The sequence below is a fragment of the Anticarsia gemmatalis genome, chromosome 13 (assembly GCF_050436995.1).
Source record: "Anticarsia gemmatalis isolate Benzon Research Colony breed Stoneville strain chromosome 13, ilAntGemm2 primary, whole genome shotgun sequence".
Classification (NCBI taxonomy): Eukaryota; Metazoa; Arthropoda; class Insecta; order Lepidoptera; family Erebidae; genus Anticarsia; species Anticarsia gemmatalis.
Window position 1 is genome coordinate 13,004 of NC_134757.1, and position 26,395 is coordinate 39,398.

A 26,395-nucleotide genomic window follows, 5' to 3' on the forward strand; every position below is an offset into this window, starting at 1 on the left:
CGTTCATTTCATTCACTTCGTTCATTTCATTCACTTCGTTTAATTCATTCGCTTCGTTCAATTCATTCTGTTCGTTCCTTTCATTCACTTCGTTCATTTCATTCACTTCGTTCATTTCATTCGATTCGTTTATTTCATTCACATTTGTCATTTCATTCACCGCGTTCATTTCGTTCATTTCATTCACTTTATTCATTTCATTCACTTCGTTCATTTCATTCACTTCGTTCATTTCATTCACTTTTGTCATTTCATTCACCTCGTTCATTTCATTCACTTCGTTCATTTCATTCACTTTTGTCATTTCACTCACCTCGTTCGTTAATAAAATGCCACGACATTTTTTGTAGACAGTGATGTGAAGTTTTTTGTTTTTTTTACACCTTGGGTTAGGTTATTCAAATTTTAATAAGCATTCCTATTTTTTTTTTTTAAATGTCACATAGCCTATGTTACTCGGGAATAGTGTAGCTTGTCAACGGTGAAATAATTTTTAAAATCGGTCCAGTAGTTTCGGAGCCTATTCAATGCAAACAAATAAACAAACAATAAAATCAATCATTTCCTCTAATAATAATATTAGTATAGATTTATAATTCTGTGGCGTAGCACCATATTTACGACAATATATCTTATTAAAAAAAAAAAAAAAAAAAAAAATACTACATTAAATAAATCATACATACTATTAACTTAAATTTCCATTGCAAAATAACAAGTCACAAACTCTCGGAAAAACACACGTCAGATAACGTAATTTAACAAATGATAACGATGCGTTCACTTCCGATGCACAAAAGTAAGTGTAACAAATAAATGATTACAAAACTTTTTCTACCCTCAGGTAGTACGACTAATAGTTCGATATTAGACGAGGAATCATAACATAAATCAAGCAATGTGTTTGGAGCCCTATGACCTACTACGGTACCACCGTGCGCTGTTGTGGGACTCCAAATGTTCAACGAAACTAAGACACGGACCTACTAAAAAAAAAAAAAAAGAAAAAAAAAAAAAAAAAAAAATTACTACTGATTACAATACCTGCTTGAGGTTTTATTAACTGCAAACATAAGTTTGTCGTACTCAGCTCAGTTACGACTTTATTTAGCACTTGGGGATAGTATCTTAGAAAACAATGATTAATATAACATAGTAACTCTACCTCGCCAAACATACATTGTTTCTATCGTGTTTGTGTTTTTCAATCATGTATATTTGGGCATTTTCCTCTGCTGTTGAACGCAGACCCCGCACGTAGGGTCGACGTCAGGCAGGCGGCCGGTTGGGGAAACATTAGCCAAATCTCTTCACAGCACTTTATTGAGAACGAAAACATTTTGTTGGGACTATACAACGTGGGATAAGGACAATACTATATATACGAAGAGGGTGAAGTTTGCTTCTCGGTTCATGTCAGCATTTATCAAAAATCCTTGATCGCAGTTTCTTTTCTTTAATAAAAGCTTACTTCCTTGCAGTCTATTAAGATATTTTCCATTTCAACTAGTTTAGTCCCCGTATGGCTCAACTGGGTTATCCGGTATCTGGAGTATCTTAAATGTATGGCGTTGCGTCCGTGAGTGAAATGTTCGTAGTGCACTTTAAATACTCATTCGTAGATCAATGTATAGATGTTAGTTGGTTGATTGAGCGGCGAAGTAGTGCGACGAGTGAAGTGCGCGCAGTGTTCTAATAATAGTAGGCGTTTCTGTGCCTACCTTGTTGACAGTATAGAGCGTAATGTAATGTTGTTATCACGATCATCTATTGTAATGTTACCGAGACACAGTTAGGAGAGGGGCAAGCGGGGCGCGAGGGGTGCGGGGGGCGCGGGAGTGCGCCGCCGAGTGGTTCATATGGCTCCTGCTATATTTTCAGAGTATATTCTGCTTAGTTGCAGAACTATAAGACGATTGACATATTGAACTTTTATAAATAACAATTAACTTTATTAGGTCATCATCAAACATTCAGAGCACAATGAGCACATTTATTATAATTTTGCCGATACTCATTGCTATACAATATAGATAGGTAGCGCAGGGTAGCGAAACCTATGTATACATATATAACTACCTACTACTGCGCTGTGTTTTTTTCATTGTTACTTTCAGTGCAAGAATATGACAGCTGATCATGAGGATGACGAGGACAATGTAGGTACTGTGTGTATGTGTGATGTAATGTTTCGCAATAGTCGCCACGAATTGTGGTAACGTGCTCGGTAAATGAGAACAAATACAAATACACCTGTGCCCACCTGTCTCCGACTAGTAATGGACTTGGATAAAAATAATGTAAGCCGGCTTGTTTTTACTGGGTGTACTAAATCGTATACCTATGTAACCTTCGATGTATTTTCACCTCGTATGAGAATAAGGCATAATAAACGTATCTTCGAACAATAATAAGTGTGTCCACCGCTTACTGATCGATAACATACATAATTATAGACATACAGTTACTTGTCCTGGCTGACTGATGACAATCATTGCAGTCTTGCAGAGCCTAAGCAACGGAAGTTGGAACTGAACATGAAATTTGGACAAGGGGTGCATTTTATTATGTAGGTACCTATTAAGATCTTTTTTTGGGGTTTGATTATATTATCAGAGAATGAAAGTTTGGATAGGAGTTCGTTTATATTTGGAGCTAGAAACAAAAAACTTCATGTTATGGGCTTCTATTAGATCCCCTTTAGATTTCGTCCGTCTGAGGAATTCAAGCGGGAGATGAACGTTTATATAAGAGGTTGTTGACTTGCGGAGCTAGAAGCACGAAGCTCCATGTTATGGTCTACGATTAGAAATTAATAAATAACTGTTCTGGTGAAATTCCACTTTTACGGATGTTACATTTTATATGTGTTGTGTTTCGACGAGAGCTATAGAGACAATCATATCTATATCGACTTAATTCTTCTTTTGAAGTTCTATCATGATTCCTTTTCCTTCACCGATGAACTTTCTGAAAGTCGTTCAAGGTAACCGGTTGTATTAAAATAATAACATTGATTATGCGCCTTCGTTTCCTGACACGTGAAAAGATAGAAACAAACGGTAACATTATTGGAACTTTCAAACATAAAATATAAGATTTTTCGATAGGAGATTTTTTCAAAATGTACTTTATGTAGGTATTTATTTTGACAAGATTTCACAAAGATACTCGAGCCGATTAGTGCAAACAAATGTTCAAAAAAAATATCCGTCGTTTCGCTTTGAACTACGTGTATTAAATGTGATACAACACGGATCTAGGATCCATGCACATGAGCCGGACAATAAACATCAGTCGACTTTACGTGTGCTATGAGATAAACCAAATCCAGGAAGAGTCGTTCATAATAGCTTAGTCACAGAGTGCCTCGAGGACAACGCAGAATGGTTCATGGTTACCGGTTACTCTACACAAGTACACCCGAGGACTCGTTCAAAATATGAAAAAACAGCAAAATTCTTTACATCGAGCTCCCTTGAAACAATGCCAGCCCTAACACATCTCTCAACCGGCTACAATATGAGAACGAAAAAGGTCGAGTTGATGTGTCTCTCGCCATGCAGTTATAGTTAGACATCAAATAACTGTATTGTGCGACAAAACTTCACGATTCAATGCCATTATACTTAATAGTCTTTACATCGTCTCAAGAAACAATTGATGCTTTAAGAATACCCGAAATCATGATGAAGTAGTTTTTACTCTAATATTCACCATTTTTTATAGTAAGGCTCAAAATATAAAAACGTGATCAACGTATTTATTCATTATAGAATCCTCAAGAAATTTTTAAATGAAGTCGGTAAGAAGACAGAAACAGAGAAACTACTCGCAGTCTCTATTCGCACTTTTCCGGGATATAGGCCTCCTGACGCATTCTGGGGTTAAAACCTTATACAGAAGGGTCTTGTTCATTTAATAACAATATTGTGTCAATAGAAAATATATATAATCACAACGGAATACTCTCGTTCCTCAAGTTACACACATTAGATCATCTCGTGGAGCTAACAACTACAAGTAGATATGTGAGGTATAACTATTGCACGCATGAAGCACAGAACATTTACAATTCAACGAGCCTCACAACACTCAACTTGTATGTTCCCTGACACTATCGCAACAAATGTGTGTATCAAGCACGCTCAACGGCGTAGCACGGAAGGGCGTAGAACATTCTGCTTGACTGACTCACTGAGCCGTGTTATCACAACAAGTGACAAGTGGTGAGCCTCAGTAGCGGTCATGTTCATTGATGGCGACGAGTGTAGCAGAGAGCCAAGTCATAGTGTTGGCTCGCGGACCGCAGCGACATGTAAGGCGCGCGGGAGAGCCGGCGAGGGCGCGTCGGGGCGGAGGGTCGCACAGGTGTATGTAAATAGCGGGCCGCCCGCGCCGGTCGTCGCCGAGTATCTATTTTTTCCTATCGATGTAATTAGCAATCGCGAGATGCGGATGATGCTCTTAAATGGCAGTCGCGTGCGTGTTGTCGGATGGGCGGCGGCGGCGGCGCCTTGTAGGGGCGCGCGCGAGTGCCAAGTGCCGCCGCGCGCCGCGTATATAGCGGGCGGCCGCCGCGCTGCGCTCACTACCGCCGCTGCGACCGCTGCGACACCGCCGTGAGTGTCTCTCTCCGCTCTCCTCGTTCTCTAATACAAGTGCTCTTATAATACTTGATTCGTTGGAAGACTAAAGATTAATTAATAAGTCAGAAGTATATTATTCAAAATTAAATAAGCGCATACGATAAGCGCTGTTCGCGAGTTAGGTGTTAGTTAGTGGTGGTTGGTGGTGTTGTGTGGTGTAAGTAACGCGGCGTGTGTGTTGCAGGTGTGACGGAGCTATAGTTGGAGCCGGTGCGAGACCTCAGAAGCCAGGATGTGTGACGACGATGCGGGCGCGCTGGTAGTCGACAACGGCTCCGGCATGTGCAAGGCGGGCTTCGCCGGCGACGACGCGCCGCGCGCCGTGTTCCCCTCCATCGTGGGCCGCCCGCGCCACCAGGGCGTCATGGTGGGTATGGGTCAAAAGGACTCCTACGTCGGAGACGAGGCCCAGAGCAAGAGAGGTATCCTCACGCTCAAGTACCCCATCGAGCACGGCATCATCACCAACTGGGACGACATGGAGAAGATCTGGCATCACACGTTCTACAACGAGCTGCGCGTGGCGCCCGAGGAGCACCCCATCCTGCTGACGGAGGCGCCGCTCAACCCCAAGGCCAACAGGGAGAAGATGACGCAGATCATGTTCGAGACGTTCAACTGCCCCGCCATGTACGTGGCCATCCAGGCCGTGCTGTCGCTGTACGCGTCCGGCCGCACCACCGGCATCGTGCTGGACTCGGGCGACGGCGTGTCGCACACCGTGCCCATCTACGAGGGCTACGCGCTGCCGCACGCCATCCTGCGCCTGGACCTGGCGGGGCGCGACCTCACAGACTACCTCATGAAGATCCTCACGGAGCGCGGCTACTCGTTCACGACGACGGCGGAGCGCGAGATCGTGCGCGACATCAAGGAGAAGCTGTGCTACGTGGCGCTGGACTTCGAGCAGGAGATGCAGACGGCGGCGGCGTCCACGTCGCTGGAGAAGTCGTACGAGCTGCCCGACGGCCAGGTCATCACCATCGGCAACGAGCGCTTCCGCTGCCCCGAGGCGCTGTTCCAGCCCTCGTTCCTGGGCATGGAGTCGTGCGGCATCCACGAGACCGTGTACAACTCCATCATGAAGTGCGACGTGGACATCCGCAAGGACCTGTACGCCAACACGGTGCTGTCGGGCGGTACCACCATGTACCCCGGTATCGCCGACAGGATGCAGAAGGAGATCACGGCGCTCGCGCCCTCCACCATCAAGATCAAGATCATCGCGCCGCCCGAGAGGAAGTACTCCGTGTGGATCGGCGGCTCCATCCTCGCCTCGCTCTCCACCTTCCAGCAGATGTGGATCTCCAAGCAGGAGTACGACGAGTCCGGCCCCGGCATCGTGCACCGCAAGTGCTTCTAAGCGCCACTCCACTCTCATATACGGGCGAACTTATCGCCATGCAAATGTATTTATTTTATACTCTCTGTCGGAGACTGCACGCTGTTGCGTTATCATGTAAGTGAGCTACGTTTAAGTGTATGTTGTTTAATATAATTTTGTAACTGAACGTGTGTTTACTGAGTACGTATGCCCCTCGAGAGCCCCGAAGTGCCCCGGTGGGCCCGGTGTAGTCGCATGCAGGTGTCCATATAAGGCAGTGCGTGCAATGTGCAGTAGCACGTATAAATAGCGCGCGGTGACAATCGAATGGTTTATATTGGTATCTAAGTGCGCGCCAATCGTGCTGTCGATAGCGGCGCGCGCGCATTGTCTCCGCGCGCCGCCGCACCGCGCCGCCGCACCGCGCCGCTCGTTATTTATATCGGTGATAGATTTAGCGAATCAATTAGAGCGCGCATTATGTCACCGTGACGCCGCTCTTGCTCACCACAGGTATTGTTATGTTAGCGGCTGACGTCCACTGCTCTGTCATCTATTGATGACAATGATGACAATCACATATTATAGCAGCTTTTACCTTCAATTCTAAATAAAACCATAGAATTCAGAAGTCGAACCGTGAGGTATTCGAGGAGAGTGAGATCCACAACGAATAAGTGTGTGACATACATACACCTCACACATTACACACACACACATCTTGTCATATTGAGTGATACTACATCGATTGTTCGCTGTAGCTTCCGCTCTGTGGTCGTTGTTGTTGCCAATAAAATGACCTTATCGATTCAATAATTAAAATTCTCGAAACCTTTAAACAAACGAACTACAGTATTATAGTGTAAGCGTGAACAGTGTGAAGAAAGGGGTGGGTGGAGAATGACTGGTGAAGGAATAAAACAGCACAGATCCTGTAACACCCTTATATTTTTATTTTATAAAAATATTTACAACTATGTACAGGACTACTTACACCAACAGTCAACAGAGCAACTTAGTTATACTATCGTTATGTACTGTCGCCGAGGGAGCGACGTCACCGCTCACAATACACAATACCCGTTAGGCCCGGTACACACTGGGTACATTAAGGTACACACTGGGGTCACACTAGTCTGCGGGGGAGAGTTCAGAGCGCGCTCACAGCAGGCGCTTGTCGGGCGGCGCGTCGTCGTCGCTGTCCACGCACTCGAAGCGGATGTGGCGCGCGGAGCGGGCGGCGGGGCGCGGGGCGGCGGCGGCGGGGTCGGGGGGCGCGGGCACCTCGCCGCCCGCCGCCAGTCACACCTTGTCCTCCGGCGCGCCGGCGCCCGAGCGCACGAACTGCAACACGCGCACGGATGAGCGGCGCGGCGTGGAGCGCGAGCCGCGCCGCGCGCCGCCCATACTCACCGACACCGTGGTGGCCGTGGCCGAGTTGGCGCGCGGCCGGAACGTCAGCACGCGCCAGCGCCGCCGCAGCTGCGCCAGCACCTCGCCGTTGCAGAAGCAGTACAGCACCGCCACGCACAGCCCCTGCAGCGACGTCGTCAGCGCCGACACGTACTCGTACGCGAGCCACCACGACGCCGTGTGGTCCGGCCGGAACGGCATCAGCAGGTACTGCAGCCCCAGTAGCGGCGCCAGCAGGCACGTGGCGCGCAGCGCGTGCAGCGCCGTGGCCGAGGGCCGCGCCGGCCCGCCCGCGCCCCCCACGCTGCCGCCCGCGCGCAGCTTCGTGCACAGCACGCGCACGATGTTGCACAGGAACGCCACGTTGAGCAGCACCGCGCCGCACGCCAGCACGGCCAGCTCGGGCCGCGGCGAGCCCTCGTCCAGCCAGCACATGCCCTCGTCGGCGGCGGCGCGGCGCCCGGCGTACACGGCGGCCGACGTGAGCGGCAGCGCCCAGCCCAGCAGCAGCAGCGCTCGGAGCAGGCGGCGCTCCGACACGAAGGCGCTCACGAGCACCGTGTGCAGGTACAGGCCCTCGCACAGCATCCACGTGTAGGTGGTGAGCAGCGCGTACTGCAGCACGGCGTTGAGCACGCGGCACCACGCGGGCGAGTCGCGCAGCGTGTCGGGCGAGCGCATCACCAGCCCGTACCACACCAGCCACAGAGAGTTGTTCGCTGCGAACGACGCGAACAGGTTCATGTGCACCGTAATGCGCGCGCATCGCAGGCTCCTGCACAAACAAATACGAACGTGAATCAGCTTTACCGAGGGATGAGAGATGGAGCGGGTGCCGGGCGGGCGAAGAGCGACGACTCACTTGAAGTAGAGCAGGATGAAGAGCGAGAGCAGCAGCGCCACGAGCGACACGCTGTAGCCGGTCTCGTACACCGCGATGATCTCGCTCACGTCCTGCAACACGCGCACACATTAGTCCCGCGGCGGCGCCTCACGTCACACGTCGCGGCGAGCGCTCATACTGACATCCTCGGGCTTGATGCACGTCGTGTAGTTGGACCACGGCCGGCCCGTCTCGGGGTGTAGCCACCACGTGCCGTTCGCCATGCACTCCTTGTGCGCTTTCACTGTAACGGGAAACGCGACGCGTCAGTGAGTACGAGGTTTATTGGTTTCTGCACACTCACAAACGTTAAGAAAAACAGACGCACGCTCGGGACTGAAGCCTGGCACGAACTCGGGGCAGGGCCGGTAGACGGTGGAGTTGGCGCGCGCGTGCGGCCAGCACAGCCACGAGTCGTAGACGCCGGCGCAGTAGGGCTCGGGCGGCGGCGCGCTCGCGTTGTTGGCGGCCCAGCACTCCACCTCCTCGCGCGCGATGCGCTCCGGGTCGTCCATGGCGCCCGCACTCCCGCACTCCCGCACTACCACCACCGCCGCACCACCCTCACCTCTCCTCACCTGTCCTCACCGCTGACACATCATACGACACCTGGAAAATAAAACAATGATTCATCATTATCGGTAAAAGTAAAAAGAAAGAAGTATTCGAACCTACTGCTTGTTTTGGAGGTCGGAACAGGTTAGACATACACATGTTCCTGAGCATTATCCCACGCTAGGTGGGGTCGGCACAACTCAGCGGCACTCGGTGGGATCAGCTAAGATAAATAGATATTTAGCGACGGATTGTCCCGCTATATGCATGTTAGTATTGTAACTAGAAGCGTGACAGCGCTAGACCGTGTGACATGTGACGCGCGAGACGAGGATGTAACAGGACGCTGTGTCGCCACACGACACCGGCGACACCGGCGACTAGCGGCGCGGACTATAATTAGCGTGTAATACTCGTACTAACGCAAACCAACACCACTGAATCGGATTGTGATTAATATTAATTACATTATAGTTATTTGTTGGATGTAGTCTCTCACACAAGTATAGGATGTTCGCGTGGAATATGTCGCGATGTTCTCGGTATTCGGCGCTAATGGAAATTCTTCACTTTACTACAGCGAGATAGTCTATAAACATTCCGGCGAGTGTAACAGGTGAGTGTACATCACCGCAACTACGTGAGTGTGAGTAAGTGTATATGTGTGTGTGTGTGTGTGTGTACGCGTGTGTGTGTGTGTGTTAATACTCCAATCCGAAACCGAAAGTAGTTTCATAAAAAAAATATATTTCCTGTGATTGTACGAAGACTCGCTCCGGTGATAAAAATGTTTCAAAATAAAAGTTAATTGCGTTTGTATATACTCGATCAAGTGTTGTTACTCATATGAACAAGCTGGCGACATAAACCCTTCATATTTCATCTAAAACGTTGTAAGCATGCTACGACCTGCTGCTTCCATCGTTACTTCCATATAATAACATGAACAGTGTATGGACGGATAGTGCTGAGTGCACCACAGTCGTACGACAACTGCACTGTGACGTCACAAGTGCCGCTTTCACGTTGATCTTTTTAACACTTCACGCCGTTGTGTTAACACTTATTTAGTAGCGGTGGACTGTGAACTTAAATAACAGGGAAAAATATAATCTGTGTCATGTTACAGTGATAAGACTGGTGTGTGGCGCAGAGGAGACACGCGCTGGTGATGGTACTCAGTGCGGATAACACCGCGCTGTGAGTCGCTCGTACATCATTAGCTGCAGAACCGCACACAACATAAGCCGTACATAAGACTTGTTGTCGCCACACATGACACACAATACACACAATACACACAATACACATGATACACGCGGCGAGTACAGCACTAAGCCCACTGTGCGGCGCGGTGTGCGCAGCGCGGGGCTTTGCCTTCATACTCGTAATTAGCATACTTCATGTGTGTCGAGGCGCGCGCTGATAAAGTTGAAGCGATCGCCTCTCTACCTGCGCTTGTAAGAGCAGCGTCAATCTACAGCTTGTTTGCTGCTCCATCGTTTGTTTGTTGCACCACCCTTCATATGTGTGGGATTGCCTATGAGTACGTACGTACGTGCGTGCTTGACGCTTGTATACACAAACGTACACGAGTAGTGCGTGAGTGTGTATGTAGCACTTTGTCGCTGTCAAATTGAATTGATTCGGTTTCGTGAAGTCGCGCGTTGCCCGCGCCTACCACGTATTCGTATCTACGTGTGCATAGCTGAAGATAACACATTATTTCGATATACAAGCTTATATACAACCCAGTGATACTGAACAACACGTACAATAGTGACATCCTCCGACCACAAGTGTGTGTCGCTACACACGCTGACATGATGGTGCAACACAGCGGCGTGACGTCGTCTGCTCAATCCGTGTGTCACGATGATGTATGTATGTTTGTATTTTAATAACATCATTATAGTTCATGTTGAAGGAGGTGCTCTCTTTGCGACTGTGACTAGTGGTCAGTGGTACCGCCGTGTACGTGTATATTGTGTATAAGCCTCGCGGGCGACGCCACGGCACGCGCCACTGTTTGTACAACACACGACGCACTAACACTAACCATGATGTTCTCAACAAACGGAATCTGCCAACATATAGAACAAATACAGTTATTAGATGACGTCACTCCCTTAAAAAAAAAGATTTATTATAATAAACGCAGTTAACATTGTATTATTTTAACAAATAAAAGAATTTTGTTCAACATTTTCTAAGTCATTGCCAACAATATCACCTAAGAGGTTGTCTAAAACGATACCTTGTTATGTTACGTAATAGCGTAAATGTAAAGTAAATAGTGGTGGAGTGTGCGGCGCCGCACCGCGCCCGAGGACGGAACCCGCGCCTCCCGACATTAATTACAACGGAAGTGAACCTCTCTGCAAGTTAACAACAACACTCCCTCCGGACCACTTCGCCTACTTACACTTGAGCTACCTGCCGCTACGTCGTAGCGCCGCGTGTGTGCTACGAGGCTACACGCCGCTACACAGCTACGAAGCTCAATGCTTTCAGCTATGAAAACTCTAAGAGAGCGGTCGAGTGGAAGGTATATTAGTTGAAGCGATTTTACACACAAGTTGCTCTGCTCTGCACACACTCACCAGGCATTTGATCGTCCCTACATTTGTGGTATTTACGTACTTCAAACGTAACAAGTTGAAAAGCACAGAATTATTATTGTGTTTAGTAAAATCGTGTGGACTGGTGGACTGCTTGTATGTATGCGAGTATTCAGAACTGCTGATCGTAACTTTTATACAGATATTCGCTGCAGATTCTCTGAACTATATTTGTACTATTAGCAAATTTTTAGCAGACCTCTTCTTGAGTGCCTTTGGACCTAAACGTATCTGAAAAAATGGTGTGTAATGATTTAACATCATCTAAGTTATACAGTTGGATGTGAGTAGTTCTAGATACAAACACTCGTTGACACAGCACAGTATTAGTAGGTGAGTGAGGTGAGGCGCCTCTCGTAAATAACCTGTTGTGGCGGAAGTCTCCGGCGACGGCGGACCGCGCCGGCAGCGGGGGCGGGTAGCGGGGGCGGGGGCGGAGGCGAGGGGCGGGAGTGCTTCGTCAGCAGATCTCAGGTTATTATATTTGATCCGCACGTGTTGCGTGGAGCGCCGCACACCCAGCTCTACTCTTATTGAATTGACTCGCTCGGTGAGAGAGCGATAAACGTACGGTTGCCATCTGGAGCCTTAACGGGAATAAAAAACTTGCGGGGTTGATTTATACGTAATAGTGTGCGTCCACACTGCGAGCCTAGCGCGGTTGCGACGACGGGCGCGAAGTATCAAACATATGAAACGCGCCTTTGCGTCCATATTGTAGTGACTAAGGCGGAAGCCTAGTGCGACGGTACTGAGCGAGACAGCGCGCGTAAGTTTCAAACGCTTCTGTCCGCGCGTTCTGGCCGCACTACGGGCCTAGTAAGCGAGCGACCCAATGCGCGGGAGGCGGGGGTAACAAACCAGTTCGGTCTTGTCGCTCGGTGTATGAGCGTCTGTATTTGTTTGTCGTAGTATGTAGTACGACAGTATAGATGTTAGTATGTAGTCAAAAGTTGACACGGGCATTCGAGTATACCCAAAGAATTTTGTGGGGTATAATCTCAATTCTTCATATAAATTAAAGAATTCGCCGGTTATTGCTCTGTTTTTATTTATTTCGTGCACGCCATCTCTAATGTTCAACACTTCCCATCTCAGGATCGGACTGTCTAGTAAAAATAGCAAATCCTCGTCCATAGTTTGTAACACCTGATAATACGTCGAACCGCTACAAGAGCTCGCGCCTCACTGTGGCCACCGCAGGCCCCCGCTCGCCGCGCCCGCATCAGGCTCCAGTCACCGCGCATTCAGTGTGGACGCACACATACGGTTTTGTTAATCTCTGATCAGTCAGGTTTGATTTTATAACTATATATAGTAGCTAGCAATCACACGATCACGAATCACACAAGATACTCGTAGTAAGTAGTTCACATACACAGTATTCTTGGTATATTTTGATCCCGGTCACAATATTGTGAGAGTACGTACGTCGTACAGTCGTACAATCTTCACAACATTATACTCAATGCCATTGTTGATGTGCATGTTACGTACGTATGTGTGTGTGTGAGTGTGTGTGATTGTGTGTATGTGTGTGCGAGGGTCGGCGTCATTACGTGGTGCGGTCAGCGGAAAAAATGCGATGATCGCGTATAAACCCACGGCGGGGGTGAGGTACACACGTGGAACACGGAGAGGGGGAGGGGAGGGGGTCGAAGTCTAATTCAGAATCAGATATTCGCCGTGGAATGCACTTATGGGACGCGGCGCGGCGGCGATCACGCACGCTCGGGCAGCGGGACCGACGCGTGCGACAGACGACTCGTGCTGTCTGACACGCTGATAGCCTGTTGCGCTCACAGGTCGGTAAACTATGGCCCTTAGACTCTAGGTTGACCACTAACCATACGATAAAATAAAAAATTCCGCGCTCGCCTCGATAGCTATACGATGACAATTTCACATAAGTACTATTATTTCAGTAGCAAATTATGTAAATGAAACATACACTACACACACTTTGATACTATAGACGTTCAAAATCTGGGGGCACGGAAGTGCCCCCGCAAGTCGAGCAAAAAAAAGCGGCACGGCCGTAACATCCTTTTCTCGAAGCAATTCGGGCTATTTTTGACACCCCTATAATTTCGTTGTGGATAAAACAAGAAGCCTGGATTTTCAGCAACCAATCAGTCATTGTATAAATACGGTATATTTAAAATTTCAGTCAATTTGAACCAGTAGTTTAAGAATGACAATTTGTTAAAATTTTGAATTTTGTCACTCACTGATTCACTGACTCACTGACTCACTGACTCACCGATCATCAAAAGTCTAAGGTACTTCTAGCAGACTTAGAAGCTTAAAATTTAGAATACAAATAGGGTTTAGTGTCTTAATCACGGGAAAAATTTAATATTTTCTAATTTCGGTCCAGTTTTCTAAATACACTAACTGCAACAATAACTTTGTAATCCTATATAAATGTATAAGATTACAAGGTTACATTTGCAGTTAATGAATTATTATTACTGTAGAAAATAAAATAAATAGGTGTAAATAGGTACCTACTATATGAGGCATAACAGGAGGGGGTATAGGGTGGGTAAGGGTGTTTAGCCCATGAAACTGAATAACATTCCTATAGGAAAATATGTTGAATTATGAAAAAAAAACAAACTCTACAAAAAGAAGTGAGATGCCATCAAAAACATTCTGTAAAAAACTCAAGTCTCGCCGTAAAAAGTTGTGAGATCTATATAATACCAAGTCGATTAATCTATTTAGTCTCTACTTAAAGGACCTTCTGTCTTAAGTTATTACGTATGTTATTATCATGCCAATTAAAAAAAATACCTTTAAAACAAATAGATCGACTTGGTCATCGCAAGAAAACACAAATTCGCCATTAACATTTCAGGAGCATTAATTTTTCGTCGTGCTGTGTAGTGTGATACATACTAATAATCAAATCATGCGATGGCCAGGTCGGTCTATTTGTTTTAAAGGTATTTTTTTTAATTGGCATGATAATAACATACGTAATAACTTAAGACAGAAGGTCCTTTAAGTAGAGACTAAATAGATTAATCGACTTGGTATTATATAGATCTCACAACTTTTTACGGCGAGACTTGAGTTTTTTACAGAATGTTTTTGATGGCATACAGTTTAATAATAATAATATACATTATGGTAACCCTTGTTGTCACACACATTAATACATTTTATGAAGTTCTATAATTCTGTGTTCATACGTGGTCGTACAGTCAGAGTGACGCGGCACCAGTGCAGCAGTGCAGCAATGAGTCGTATGAACGACTTCACGTCCTCGTAGCGCTCGTAGCTACGAGTGCTACGAGCGCTACGCGTGCTACGCGGAATATTTATGCTAAAGCGTAAATAAAATATTAAGAGCACTCTTTGCGATTTAAAGTGTTACATTAAAATAAAAGAGAAACACAGTAAACCTAAATAGCTCTTGATTCAGGCCCGGACAAAGCTACCTAGACAAAGATTAGATTTAAGTAGCAATGTAGAAAAGGTATTACTCTAACCGGAGTAAATATTTAAATGACCAAACAGCTCGGTGATTCGCCATCTGTCTCCTTTTCCCCCTCTTACTTTATGGGGGGAGGGGGTCGGCAGGTATCGACTCGCTACAAATATGATAATATAATTTGTTTAATCAAAGCCACGCGGGGATATTTAGAATTAATTAGCCTCCTTTAATCTCGGTTTAAGCATTCTATTTATAGAATTATTTTCATTTTACCTAGAACAGATCATCAAGCTAATTATAAAAAGAATTGAAGCTGTCAACCGAGTTCGAAGAAATCACGCCTCGAGAGCTCGTCAGCGTCCGCTGCGTAAATGATAAAAGTAGGACCAAAACAATGAACCAGTGAGCGAATCGTCCACCTTTATAAAAAAGTTCCTAGTAGTATATTTACCAAGCATGACTCACAATAAAAAAAAGTTACTTATGTCTTTTTTTATAAAAGAGAAATAATAACGCAAAAGCTTTATTCATCGCTGATAAATTTTTAATCGAAGTCGGTACGAGGTACTCGCTATTTTATAAAAACAACATTGTTAGAAAATACAGATAAGGAGATTGTACCTACAAAGCTTAGTGTACATAGTGATATAGCAAGCAGCAGAATAAGACAGTTCGATACTCGTGATATGTCGTATACGTGGTGGTAGTGATTCGTCATGCTCGGGGACGTAATACGCCGCGTCATCCGCGTCATGCTCGGTGACGTGACGTGACGTGACGCGGACACTGACGCAACAGGCGGCTCTTCTTGTCTACTCATTGTTATAACAACATCGTCTCATACAATTTATTCTCAGTCAATAAAGCAGCAGAACCTGCATGCAACAGGTTGTATTGTTTAAGTGAAGTTCCGGTGTGAGAAGTGGTCGCAAGTGACCGGTACACTCAGGGTCAAGTGTATCGACAGTGGCGCTCTTACTCTAATACACAATATACACATAGTACCTGCCTCTTAGCTGAACGTTCAACAAGTAACGACCATCATCAACGTTTGACCGTAGTTACATGAACCACTTGTGTGTGTAATAATAGGATTGTATCATGAACAATACCATAAATAAATAAGTAACTTTTAGAATAGACTGGTGTTAACAAAAATAAATATTAGATATAGATTGAATAGATCGTTGTGCTCAAGCTCCGGTGAGACAGTGGTTACCTGGATACGCTAGTACGCAATTAAGCCTACGTGTATCAATAATGTTGATAGTGTAGTAGAGTTGTGGATATTGCAATAACATATTGATACGACTGATATATGTGCAGTGAGTGCGGCGAGGAAACAATGCGTGTAATGAATGAGTGATGTCATAAGTGAAGTAATAACGTCGCCGCGCTGTGCCGACTCACGAGGCGCGGCCGAGCGCGGCGCTGATGTTTGAACATTTCATTGGGAGAATGTTCACTTGATGACATCAGCAAAAGGGAGCGAGTGTGTTTACCAAATAAGTCTATTATCTGTAAACATTGGGATATTGTAAATATCAACAAGCACTATTACATGTATTTGTTATCTTACAACTGTTTATTATGTCATTGATATTAGTACAATACAATAGTTATAGTTGAATGAATATTGAATCGTTAGCTAGTTTATTTGTAGCAGTGCATATGTGGTGTGTTATTTAATGTTCGTGATGAGACGAGGCTTAGTCGAGAGTATCGGAGGATCGTGACTCAATCAAGACGCGATTACGCGCCTCGCTCCACGTGCACAGTGTGTGTGTGTGTGTGTGTGTGTGACTAGAGCCATACAGCCAATTTGATGCATCTATCATCTGAGTGAGCCGGTGTTAACGACCACACGGGGCAGTACTTCCTGTACATGTGTGTATAATGCATGGCTAAATCTAGCGCGTTCCGATACCAGCGACTCGTTGAACATTCTCACCAGATACCGGTGATTCTAGTGCACACTACACATACAGATGTCGCTGCGAGTGATGTGAGTCCGGTGGAATGTGCGCGTTCACGTCCTCGAGCGGCGAGCTTCACACTGCACGCACGTGTGAGGGAATGTACGCCGTCACCGGACCAGGCCGAGTTCAGGAGGACATACAGAGCGAACCCTCATGGAACCTCTAACGTAATGATACATACTATAATGTATTTACTGGTGAGTATATATAGTGGTATATAATGTGCGTGTCGCTCGTTACTTATCAGCGGGTTGAGTTGAATGCTGGCTCCGCGTCGCACTGCACGCTGTGTCCCGGGTAGTGAATGCAATCCCGATCTCGCGGGATCCCGATCTCGCGGGATCCCGATCTCGCGAGATCCCGTGTATTTTTTCGGGATCAATCCCGAAGCATAATATGACGAGATCCCGTTCGGGATTGTCGGACAGGGCATTTTCAGCAGCTGGCTACATTGCAATAGATTTAAGATGCCGATTAGAAGCTCGTACTATTGTTACACTTTGTGATTACTTTTTATTTTGATCTCCTGGAGCTACACCTACTTTTTTGATTATGTTCATGTTATTACACCTGTTAATTATGTTACGTTGTTAGTAATATTGAAAAATAAAGGCTTTTATTTTCTTTCAAATAATAATTTATTGCATTCACCACACTATCACACACATATTACATTAAACAAGCCGTTCGAATTGTATTATTTTTACTAACTAGACGGGATCCCGAAAATCTCGGGATCCCGCGGGATTGATATCTCTGATCGCGAGGGATCTCGAGTTGACGATCTCGAGTCGGGATTGCATTCCCTAGTCCCGGGAGCCCTGCACCAGCGACACGCGACACGCGACGCACGCTCACCACACCACAAACAACACATTGTGGAGGTTTTATACGAAACGTTTTTATTGACAATTGGACAATGGACATGTATAATTTGATCATTAATTCGTTAAACATTTCGGTTCATAGCGACTCACACAGAGTCAAGTGTGAGCACAACGTGAGACACTGTGGGGGCCTCAGAGGCGGGAGATATAAATATATGAGTCGCGGAAATACGCCGTTTATTGTAATTTGTGAGGCTTAATCGCCAATAAATTAAGACACGAGGCAGCACTGAGGCGCGCCCTCTCTCGCACTGTTACCGTGTATTTGTGGTGTTGGGACGGGAAATGAAATACCGAACCGGTCATAAGATAGACTTCGAACTCAATGCCCCTCGTCTTTACATTTATTAAGTTTTATATGCTACAATGTACGTGACATATTTCTTATATCTAACATCTTACATTATCTTAGCAACTACGTGATGTACGTGACTACACGCCACACTACACCACCACCCTTAGAGAAAAAAAAAAAACAAAATAAAATACAGATATTTTTTTTTTTTTTTTTTTTTTACTTGTAGTACAGCTTAGTTCTATTCTTATGTACTAAATCAATTTTATTTTTTAACTTAACTCTAACATTTGGTGACTCATCACTAATAACTTCGAAAGGGCCATCATATATACAATCTAACTTACTGCCCGTTCCGTTCCTTACCAATATGAGATCACCTTTCTTATAAACAATAGGATTTATATTCTTATCATAACAGTATTTTCTAGATATAGGTAGTTATCAAAATTATATAAAGGTTCTATACTTCCACCTTGCAAATTACTTGGCAATTTACATAATTTTCCAAAAACTAGCTCATACGGTGTATACTTAGTTATGGTATTAACTGTTGTGTTGTATGAGAAACACCAGAATGGTAACCAAGCACTCCATGAAGATGTACTGTTGTTAGTTTGAATTCTTAAGTAAGCGCCTAAAGTTTTATGGACATTTTCCAATGAACCAATACTTTCATGATGATATGCCGTAGATTGTAATTTAGTGATGCCTAAAATATCACATAATTCTACCATTACTCTAGAAATAAATTCGGTACCCCTATCTGTCGCTATTGCTTTAGGTATTCCGTACCTTAAAATAAAATTTTCTGCTAACGCTCTTGCTACCTCATTTGCAGACTTGTTTTTTAAAGGATAAGCCTCTACAAACTTGGTAAGCTCAAATTGCAAAGTCAATATGTAAACATTTCCATTGTCATCTTTATCAAACGGTCCTACCAAATCTAAATAAATCTTTTCAAAGGACGAAGATGCAGTAGATGTTATTGTCATCGGTTCTTTCGTATTTTTGTAATACTTTTGCGTCTGACACTTATCACATTTACGAACGTATTCAGTCACATCCTTCTCAATAGATGGCCAATAGTAATACTTTTTTATATTATTCACCATCCTACGTATTCCTGCATGACCACTTGTGGGCAAAATATGGAAATCATTCAATATAATCTTTTTTTCATCCCTTCCTTCTATCTTGCGTACATTCGCTACTACACAAACTTTAAAATCTCCACAAATTGAATCATTATTCTCCTCTATATACTGTGCCAATTCTTTTATAAGTTGCATATTATAACAATATTTCAAAATAAACACTTCTTTTAGGCCTTTCTCTATACAAAAACTAACTATGTCTTTCGATAACTCGTCTCGCGATGAAACCGATAAAGATTCATAGTTTATATAAATACTCGAGTTTTCTGGCACATACATTAATACATTGCGCGACTTAGAAAATATTTTTGTACAATCCTTGCTACGTAACAATTTTTCCCACGTCTTCGAACAAAGGAGATCATCCACGCTCCATACATTTTTGGGCCTTTTTTCAAAGTGCCGGCCAACAAAAAAAAGTGGCATTTATCGATAGAGCTAGCCATTTGAAGCAATAGTTAGTATGGCACGAAACCGGTAGGATCGCTTTGAACCGAGTTATACAGGTTTGAAGATTCATAATATTCAAACATTAATTCATTTCTGAAAGTGCTGTGAAACATAAAATAATGATTGATTTTGCTAGAATTAACTATCTAAAGCAAATGACCACTCTGAAGTTGATTTAAGGTCGTAAGCACACGTATCAACTCGGAAACGGGTCGTCACCGTATCAACTCGAGCTCATCAGTATTATTTGTATGTAATTCCCTACTGTAACACACTTATCGGAATCGTTATGTGATCGCCCCGGCTCACGACGATGGGAGTGGTGCGTATGCGCATTATGCATACACCAGCACCCAGGGTGGAGTGCGGGACTATGTGCAAATTCCGATAGAAAGGCGGGCATACCTTCTAAACCGCAACATGTGTCCTCATAACAAGGGCCCTCATCACAAATGGTGCCCGAAGCACAAAATATTGTTCCACATGCCGATGAGTCGGACATAACAACCCAACGGCAACACTCTAGGTGACCTCTTACCTAGACGATGGTTTGTTAGTTGCACACAATCGAGGGTGCGGCCCCTTGGACGTTGGAATGTGTTAATTTGTCCTACTAACGTACACCTTTCGTCTTCCGCTACCCTAATCGCGTCTTTCAACGATGTTAAATTCCGAGCCGTAATAATTGTACCTAATCGGTGATCGCGAAGACCATCTGCGAATTTTTTAATAGCATATTTCTCGTTCAAGGGATGTAGTATTTTGTATGCATCTTGATTCTCCCCTGCTTGAGAAATCGTCAAATCAGTCATTAATTTTTCAATTTCGGCACCGTAACTGGAAATTGACCTATCGCACTGCCTAACACGAGCGAGTTTCGCTTGAATCGCTACGTCGGACTTCACAGTTAACAAATGTTTCTTCATATCAGACAAAAGACTCTCAACCGATACGTAATTTGAACACAAACGCATTTTAGCTGCGGCTGATAACCTAGTGCTCAGAACAAACTTAATCAAAAGTACCCTATCGCTATCTTTCAGCATGGAACTATATAATTCAATAGCATCTATTAAGTCTTGGGTCATTTGTTCATCTCCATTCATTTTTGGGAGTAGGCTAACCGCAGTTTTCAAGGAGAAGTTCTCGGACTCCATTTTGGCGTCTAATGTACTTCTATGTTCAAATTTAATTGTGTTCTGATAGATATCTTCTATTTTATGTATCAATTGCGTTAGTTCTTCGGAAAATTTATCTACATTCGAAATAACAATTTTAAATTTGTTATAAAGAGCTCGCACTTCGTTAATCTTACACTCAAAATTTTTACCTTGCCTTCTAGTTGGGCCTAACTTAACTATATACTCTCTCAATAACTTAATTTGTATGAATATTGACGTTAACTCTATTTCCATTGAACTAATTTTATAAAATACGTATACCGACAATCAATGAAAGAAACAAAGAGAAAAATAATAACTAAAATCCTTAAACATTTAAGCAACTGCACTTACTAATCACTTCTTGGCTTTGACTGGCATCTTCTTCAGGCTTGTACTGCGCGGGCAACTTCTCTCCGATTGATCTCCTGCTGGATCCAACTGCTGTGGCATCTCTTGTAAAAGTACGCCCCCAGGCCTACCACGACGACTCCGAAACAGACGGCGATAAATAACAACGTCGTGTGCACCTGTGACATTTGCTGGCTCACAGACGCTCCGTTTGATCCTCCAGAAGCCGTTTGGGCGATGACCACCTCTTCCTTTGAAGATGATCCTCCCATAGTGGTAGACGAAATCCTCTTCTTCACTTACATGCCGATTGTTTGCCTGTTGGTTTCTTCATTGGTAGAGCGGGCGCGCAGCAGAGCTCGATCGGGTTACGCAGTCCCGTTCAGTGGCAGGGTCGCCATGTGGTGTTGGGACGGGAAATGAAATACCGAACCGGTCATAAGATAGACTTCGAACTCAATGCCCCTCGTCTTTACATTTATTAAGTTTTATATGCTACAATGTACGTGACATATTTCTTATATCTAACATCTTACATTATCTTAGCAACTACGTGATGTACGTGACTACACGCCACACTACATATTATTTAATATGCAACACATTGACAACACGTAAGTATTCAGCTACGAGACTGACTTCAATAATAATTGTACTTTTCTATGAATTGTCATAGTGGACTTCATGCGAACACAGTAATTACGATGAGGACGCAACAAGCTATTCAGTATCACAATGTGCAGAACACAAGGCAGCACACAGAGGCGCGCGCGAGCAACGCGTGCATTGTGTGACGTCATCACATCACCGCTCCGCGACTCCGCGGGTACAATGGTAGGTATTGTGAGTCGCGCTCGTACCTATGAGTAATGTACTGCTACTGATTGTCATATACGTACTTTAAAAGTGTACGAGTTTATCATTTCCTGATCTATTATTAGCAGAGCTGATGAGGAGAAGTTAGTTTTTCAATATCTCTGACGTTAAAATTGGCACTTGTATTGTTAACGATTTAACGTTAAGCCCAGCAATACGGAAGGAAATTTCTGAACCGACTGTTGTCAGTTTCGCCGCAGTAGTGGTTCAGTTTATAATCAAAAGCTTTCCGTCGGTTTGAAGAGCGTTTACAACAGATGAAGCGCTATGCTTTCCTGCAGGACTTGTATTTTAAGTTATAATACTTAATATTACGGAGTACGCACACTGTGTTTTGTTTTATTTTTCATTAAAAATTACGTGCTTAATGTAACGCCAAGCTCAGCCTGAAGCTTGAAGGAAACTTAAACGTTAAAATATATAAAGCGTGCGTTGTAAACCGTCGCGGAGGTAACGAGCCACAATGGCCGGAGGTGCGGGGGGGGGGGGGGGAGGCGATTGGAGAGTGGGGGGGGAGCTGCTGGAGAGGGGATTAACATTATTTTAAGAAAAACTCCCGGCGGAAGCAATTTGGCGTTGTTTACTGAGGCGAGGGGACGATTAATGCGCGCCAGTTAGTTAGTGGCGCGCCTACTGCCGCCCGCCGGCCCGCCCGGGCCTGCGACCACCACCACCGACGCACCACCGACGGACCACCGACCACCACGGACACACTACAAGCGTCTTGTGTAAATGCACATTACAGTTTGGACTTTGCAGCAGAACTGAGCAATCAAAAAGTTAGATATTTCGCCTTATAACATTAGTTGTTTGTGAACGTTCAGTTCCATTATAAAACCAAAGTTCTCACGCGGCGATAACTCAGTTGACGTAAGATTGAAAACGAACAAGGTATATTATAACTAGTAAGTGAGTTAGTAAGATTAGTTTGTGTAAGTGTTCGCTAAACTTAGATGACGGACAGGACATTACTCAATCTGTAGCGAATGAATGAGTGAGCGAGTGAGCAGGCGTTGGTGGTGAGTGATGTGATTAATAGTTCACAAATGGTTTGTGTGGTGGAGCGTGACCACCACCGACCATGTTATTGATGATACCACTACTACTATCGATAAACATTCATTCACAGCATGATTTAAAGCTGTTGTTGATGGCACAAGTTTTAAAGCTGTTGTTTAATTACTTTTGTCCATAATCCTTCCGGGCTTTATATTTTTGTGTGAGGTTTTCGTACGCATTTTTTGATGACAGAGTGTTGCAATTAGCTCCGGCTTACAGGAGCGCGACGTGATGCGCGCCACCGCCGGAGATTACACATGTATGTTATTGAAAAAAAGTCAATAATAATGGAAAGACTGCAAAAATTGTAACTTTAGTGAAATAAATGCATCGTTCTATTGCTTATATAAATTCCATGAAGCATGTTTTCAGTGTTACGTGATGAGTGCTCTTGAAGTGCACTGATCACAGTTACAGCAAACCTGCAGTTTTATTTATTTATTTATTTATTTGCAGGTAACTCAGTAGTTGTATGAACCACGTAGATGTTATACGACGTCTCTGAGCAGCTCCTCGTATAGAGCGCACGTAATAGCGCGCGTGCACGTAACGCGTGGCTGCAGGCGGCCGCCGCTGACAATGAACAGCGCACTTGAGCTCACTGCTACGTGTCTCATAATCCTCGCACACACTGTGTGGTGTCTTGGTAGGAGGACAATGTATCCTCGCTCCACACACCACACACCACAAACGACTGACTGCTCTCACTGCTCACTTGTACGTACTGATGTTCTTGATACAATGTAGATTTCACGGCTACTAAACTGTTACCTGGTTTGATACGTCGACTTATATTCTCGGCGGTATTGTGGTGTGAATCGTTATGAAAAAGCGCTTTATTTATTATTCTCACAAATTGTTTGAATAGTAATCGCAATGAAAGAAGAATGTAAATAGAGCAGTAATTAGTGGCGTCGTTAGATGTCGCTCGCTAATGTCTGTATCGTCGGCGCTAATGTTCTCCGCGGTCGTGCAATGGGCTCAAGTTTTTGATCAAGTGTCAGGTTGTGGAAGTGGTTTACGATGTTACCATACCTCCAAGTCCTCCAAGGAACTCTCAGGCATGCGAGGTAGCATCATGATAGTTTATAATGAAGTAAACATCACAGCTGCAGGTCGTGTGATACACCGACATACATGTGTGTGATATAATTGTACAGTTGTGCACGAGTACGTATGTGTGCGCGGGGCGGTGGCGGCGGCGGTGTGAGCGGTGTGAGCGGTGTGATGTTGTCGCGACGCATATTTATATTGATGCGATGGATTTAATCCTGTTCGTTATGGAATTCAATCGAGCGTGATCCGCGGCGACAACTCGATCAGATAACTCCATTACTGTACCGCCCCCCCCCCCGCCTCCTACTGCGACACATTCTGTGCTATGAAACTTGTGCAACAAAATACGAATATTTAAGCACAGAATACACTGTGTATTGTGTGCAGAGATCGGCGTTTGCAAGACAGCGTCGGTAAGCCAGCTGCAGCGAAGAAAGCTTACACGATGGTGTATTGTGCGGCGCGAGCTCTGTGGGAGTCTGTAAGTACACCACTGAATATACCTCGAGCGATGGACTCTTATTCAGAATACAGATGGTATATCTGAACGACCGCCGCCCCGCGTCCTCTGTGCTGCCGCTACAGCGCGCCGCCGAGCTGTTCGCGTTCAGTGGACATCGATGCAAATGAATTGTTGAATCTATTCCACTTGAATCTATTTACATAAAATAGCAAACTAATATTATGCTAGTGGTGTCTGGTTATTGAACCGTAAGATACAACCCCATTAGCATATCAAATAATTACATTACATAAACAAATCATAAGCAGCACCATTTCAATATTGTGTTGGTAGCGAGCACGCCGCCGCGCGCCGCCACTCGGCCACTGTACCACCGACCTGATCTTACAAGAAGAAGGTAATTTTAATTAACGGGTTTGTCTAGAGCGAACAAACTCAAATTATGAAAAAACCTTTTGTACTCACCGTACACACAAAGTTGTATCACGTCTGTTATTAAAAAATACATAACATTTAAAACGTGTGGTAGAGTGTTGCGAGTGTGTGTGTGTGCGTGTGTGTGTTTGTATAGTGTGTAGAGAGGCGGTCGGGGCGCATAACGAAGTTTGGCAACAACGGCGGGCCCACGCGGGAGCCCGGGGCTCGCGATGTTTAGCCTACATTGTAAAGCGAACAAGAGGCTAATGATCGTGTAAACTTGTTCAACATCCTCCCTCCGTGCCTCCGCGCCTCCGCGCCTCCGCGCCTCCGTCCGGACACCGGACAAGCTTCGTCTTATATACCAACCGATATTCAATTTTAAGTGCACATATGTATATCGACATTGCTTCACATTAAATTATGTTATTTTATAAAAAAATATTATAATGTGTAGTAGGAGCTTAATAAAAAAGATCGCTAATTGGCCGCGTATAATTTACATTGTCATTGAGTTTGTCAGTAAGTTAACATGCCTGGTGTTTGTTCTGTTGTTTCAGCCGCTGTTGTAGACATTTATTATAATTTATAACAATAATGAGAACGACATTTGTTGTTATGCATCTTATTTTTGGTTTATATTTAATATCATGCAACAGGATGGAATGAAGAAGGAACAACTCGCTGATGTTCTATTTGTATTTGTCTTATGTTCGCAATGTTGGTAAAAGCTGTGTTTATCGAATTCTTTTGTGGGGAAGTGAAAGTGTAAAACGGTCGTAGAGCGCTGTGGCTGTGTGATTACTGACGCAACGCAGGTTGTGTCGCGGACGTTGAGTGGACGCGAGTGGACACGAGCGGGCTTCGACACACCGATACACTGATAGTATCGGGAATCATTTTCACGCGCTCACCAGCAACCACATTGGTTTTTGCTGTATATTAAGAGCTTATGCATGCCATTTTGGAATGCATGCAGGCATGTCCTATGGAATGTTATAGGTAGGTTGTACATCCTTTTAATGTTCAAAATTCTAGTCGACTTTTATTTGATTGGAATATTTAAACAGCGTATCGTATTTGCAAAGTTATACATACATACATATATAAATCATGTTATAATTGAACGGTACATCAACTCAACAACTTTAGCACTTTAGATATTTTTTTTGATAGAAGACTTGTAACAAATTGAATAACTATTGTGGAAATCGTTGTGGGTGACTGTACACTCTCCGTTAAAAGGTTGTGTCGTCGTTTTGTTCGTCGCCGGGCGCCGCTTCCCATTAACACGGCGCGACGCGGGCGTGTGCCGCAGGTACACTCGCGTACGACACACGCTCACTCGCGGGAGG

At 44.6% G+C, this 26,395-nt stretch overlaps 2 protein-coding genes across 4 annotated transcripts in view; one reads left to right on the forward strand and one right to left on the reverse strand.

The window, feature by feature from the left end:
* Positions 1 to 4,473: 4,473 nt before the first annotated feature.
* Positions 4,474 to 6,160, forward strand: LOC142977456 (actin, muscle-type A2). The gene is made up of 2 exons (XM_076121345.1): positions 4,474 to 4,622; positions 4,834 to 6,160. The coding sequence occupies exon 2, from the start codon at positions 4,882 to 4,884 to the stop codon at positions 6,010 to 6,012; it is 1,131 nt and encodes a 376-aa protein (XP_075977460.1). The 5' UTR covers positions 4,474 to 4,622; positions 4,834 to 4,881; the 3' UTR covers positions 6,013 to 6,160.
* A 987-nt stretch (positions 6,161 to 7,147) lies between these two features.
* Dh31-R (Diuretic hormone 31 Receptor) overlaps positions 7,148 to 26,395 on the reverse strand; it is a 193,202-nt gene continuing 173,954 nt past the window's right edge. For 2 of the 3 annotated variants that reach the window (XM_076121937.1, XM_076121936.1), the window contains exons 4-7: positions 8,598 to 8,878; positions 8,413 to 8,513; positions 8,249 to 8,340; positions 7,148 to 8,161 (exon numbers count right to left, since the gene is read on the reverse strand). In XM_076121937.1, coding sequence (XP_075978052.1) covers positions 7,276 to 8,161; positions 8,249 to 8,340; positions 8,413 to 8,513; positions 8,598 to 8,784 — 1,266 coding nt within the window. In that variant the 5' untranslated portion in view covers positions 8,785 to 8,878 and the 3' untranslated portion in view covers positions 7,148 to 7,275. The remainder of the gene's footprint in view (positions 8,162 to 8,248; positions 8,341 to 8,412; positions 8,514 to 8,597; positions 8,879 to 26,395) is intronic. The other variant, XM_076121938.1, reaches the window with a different exon arrangement.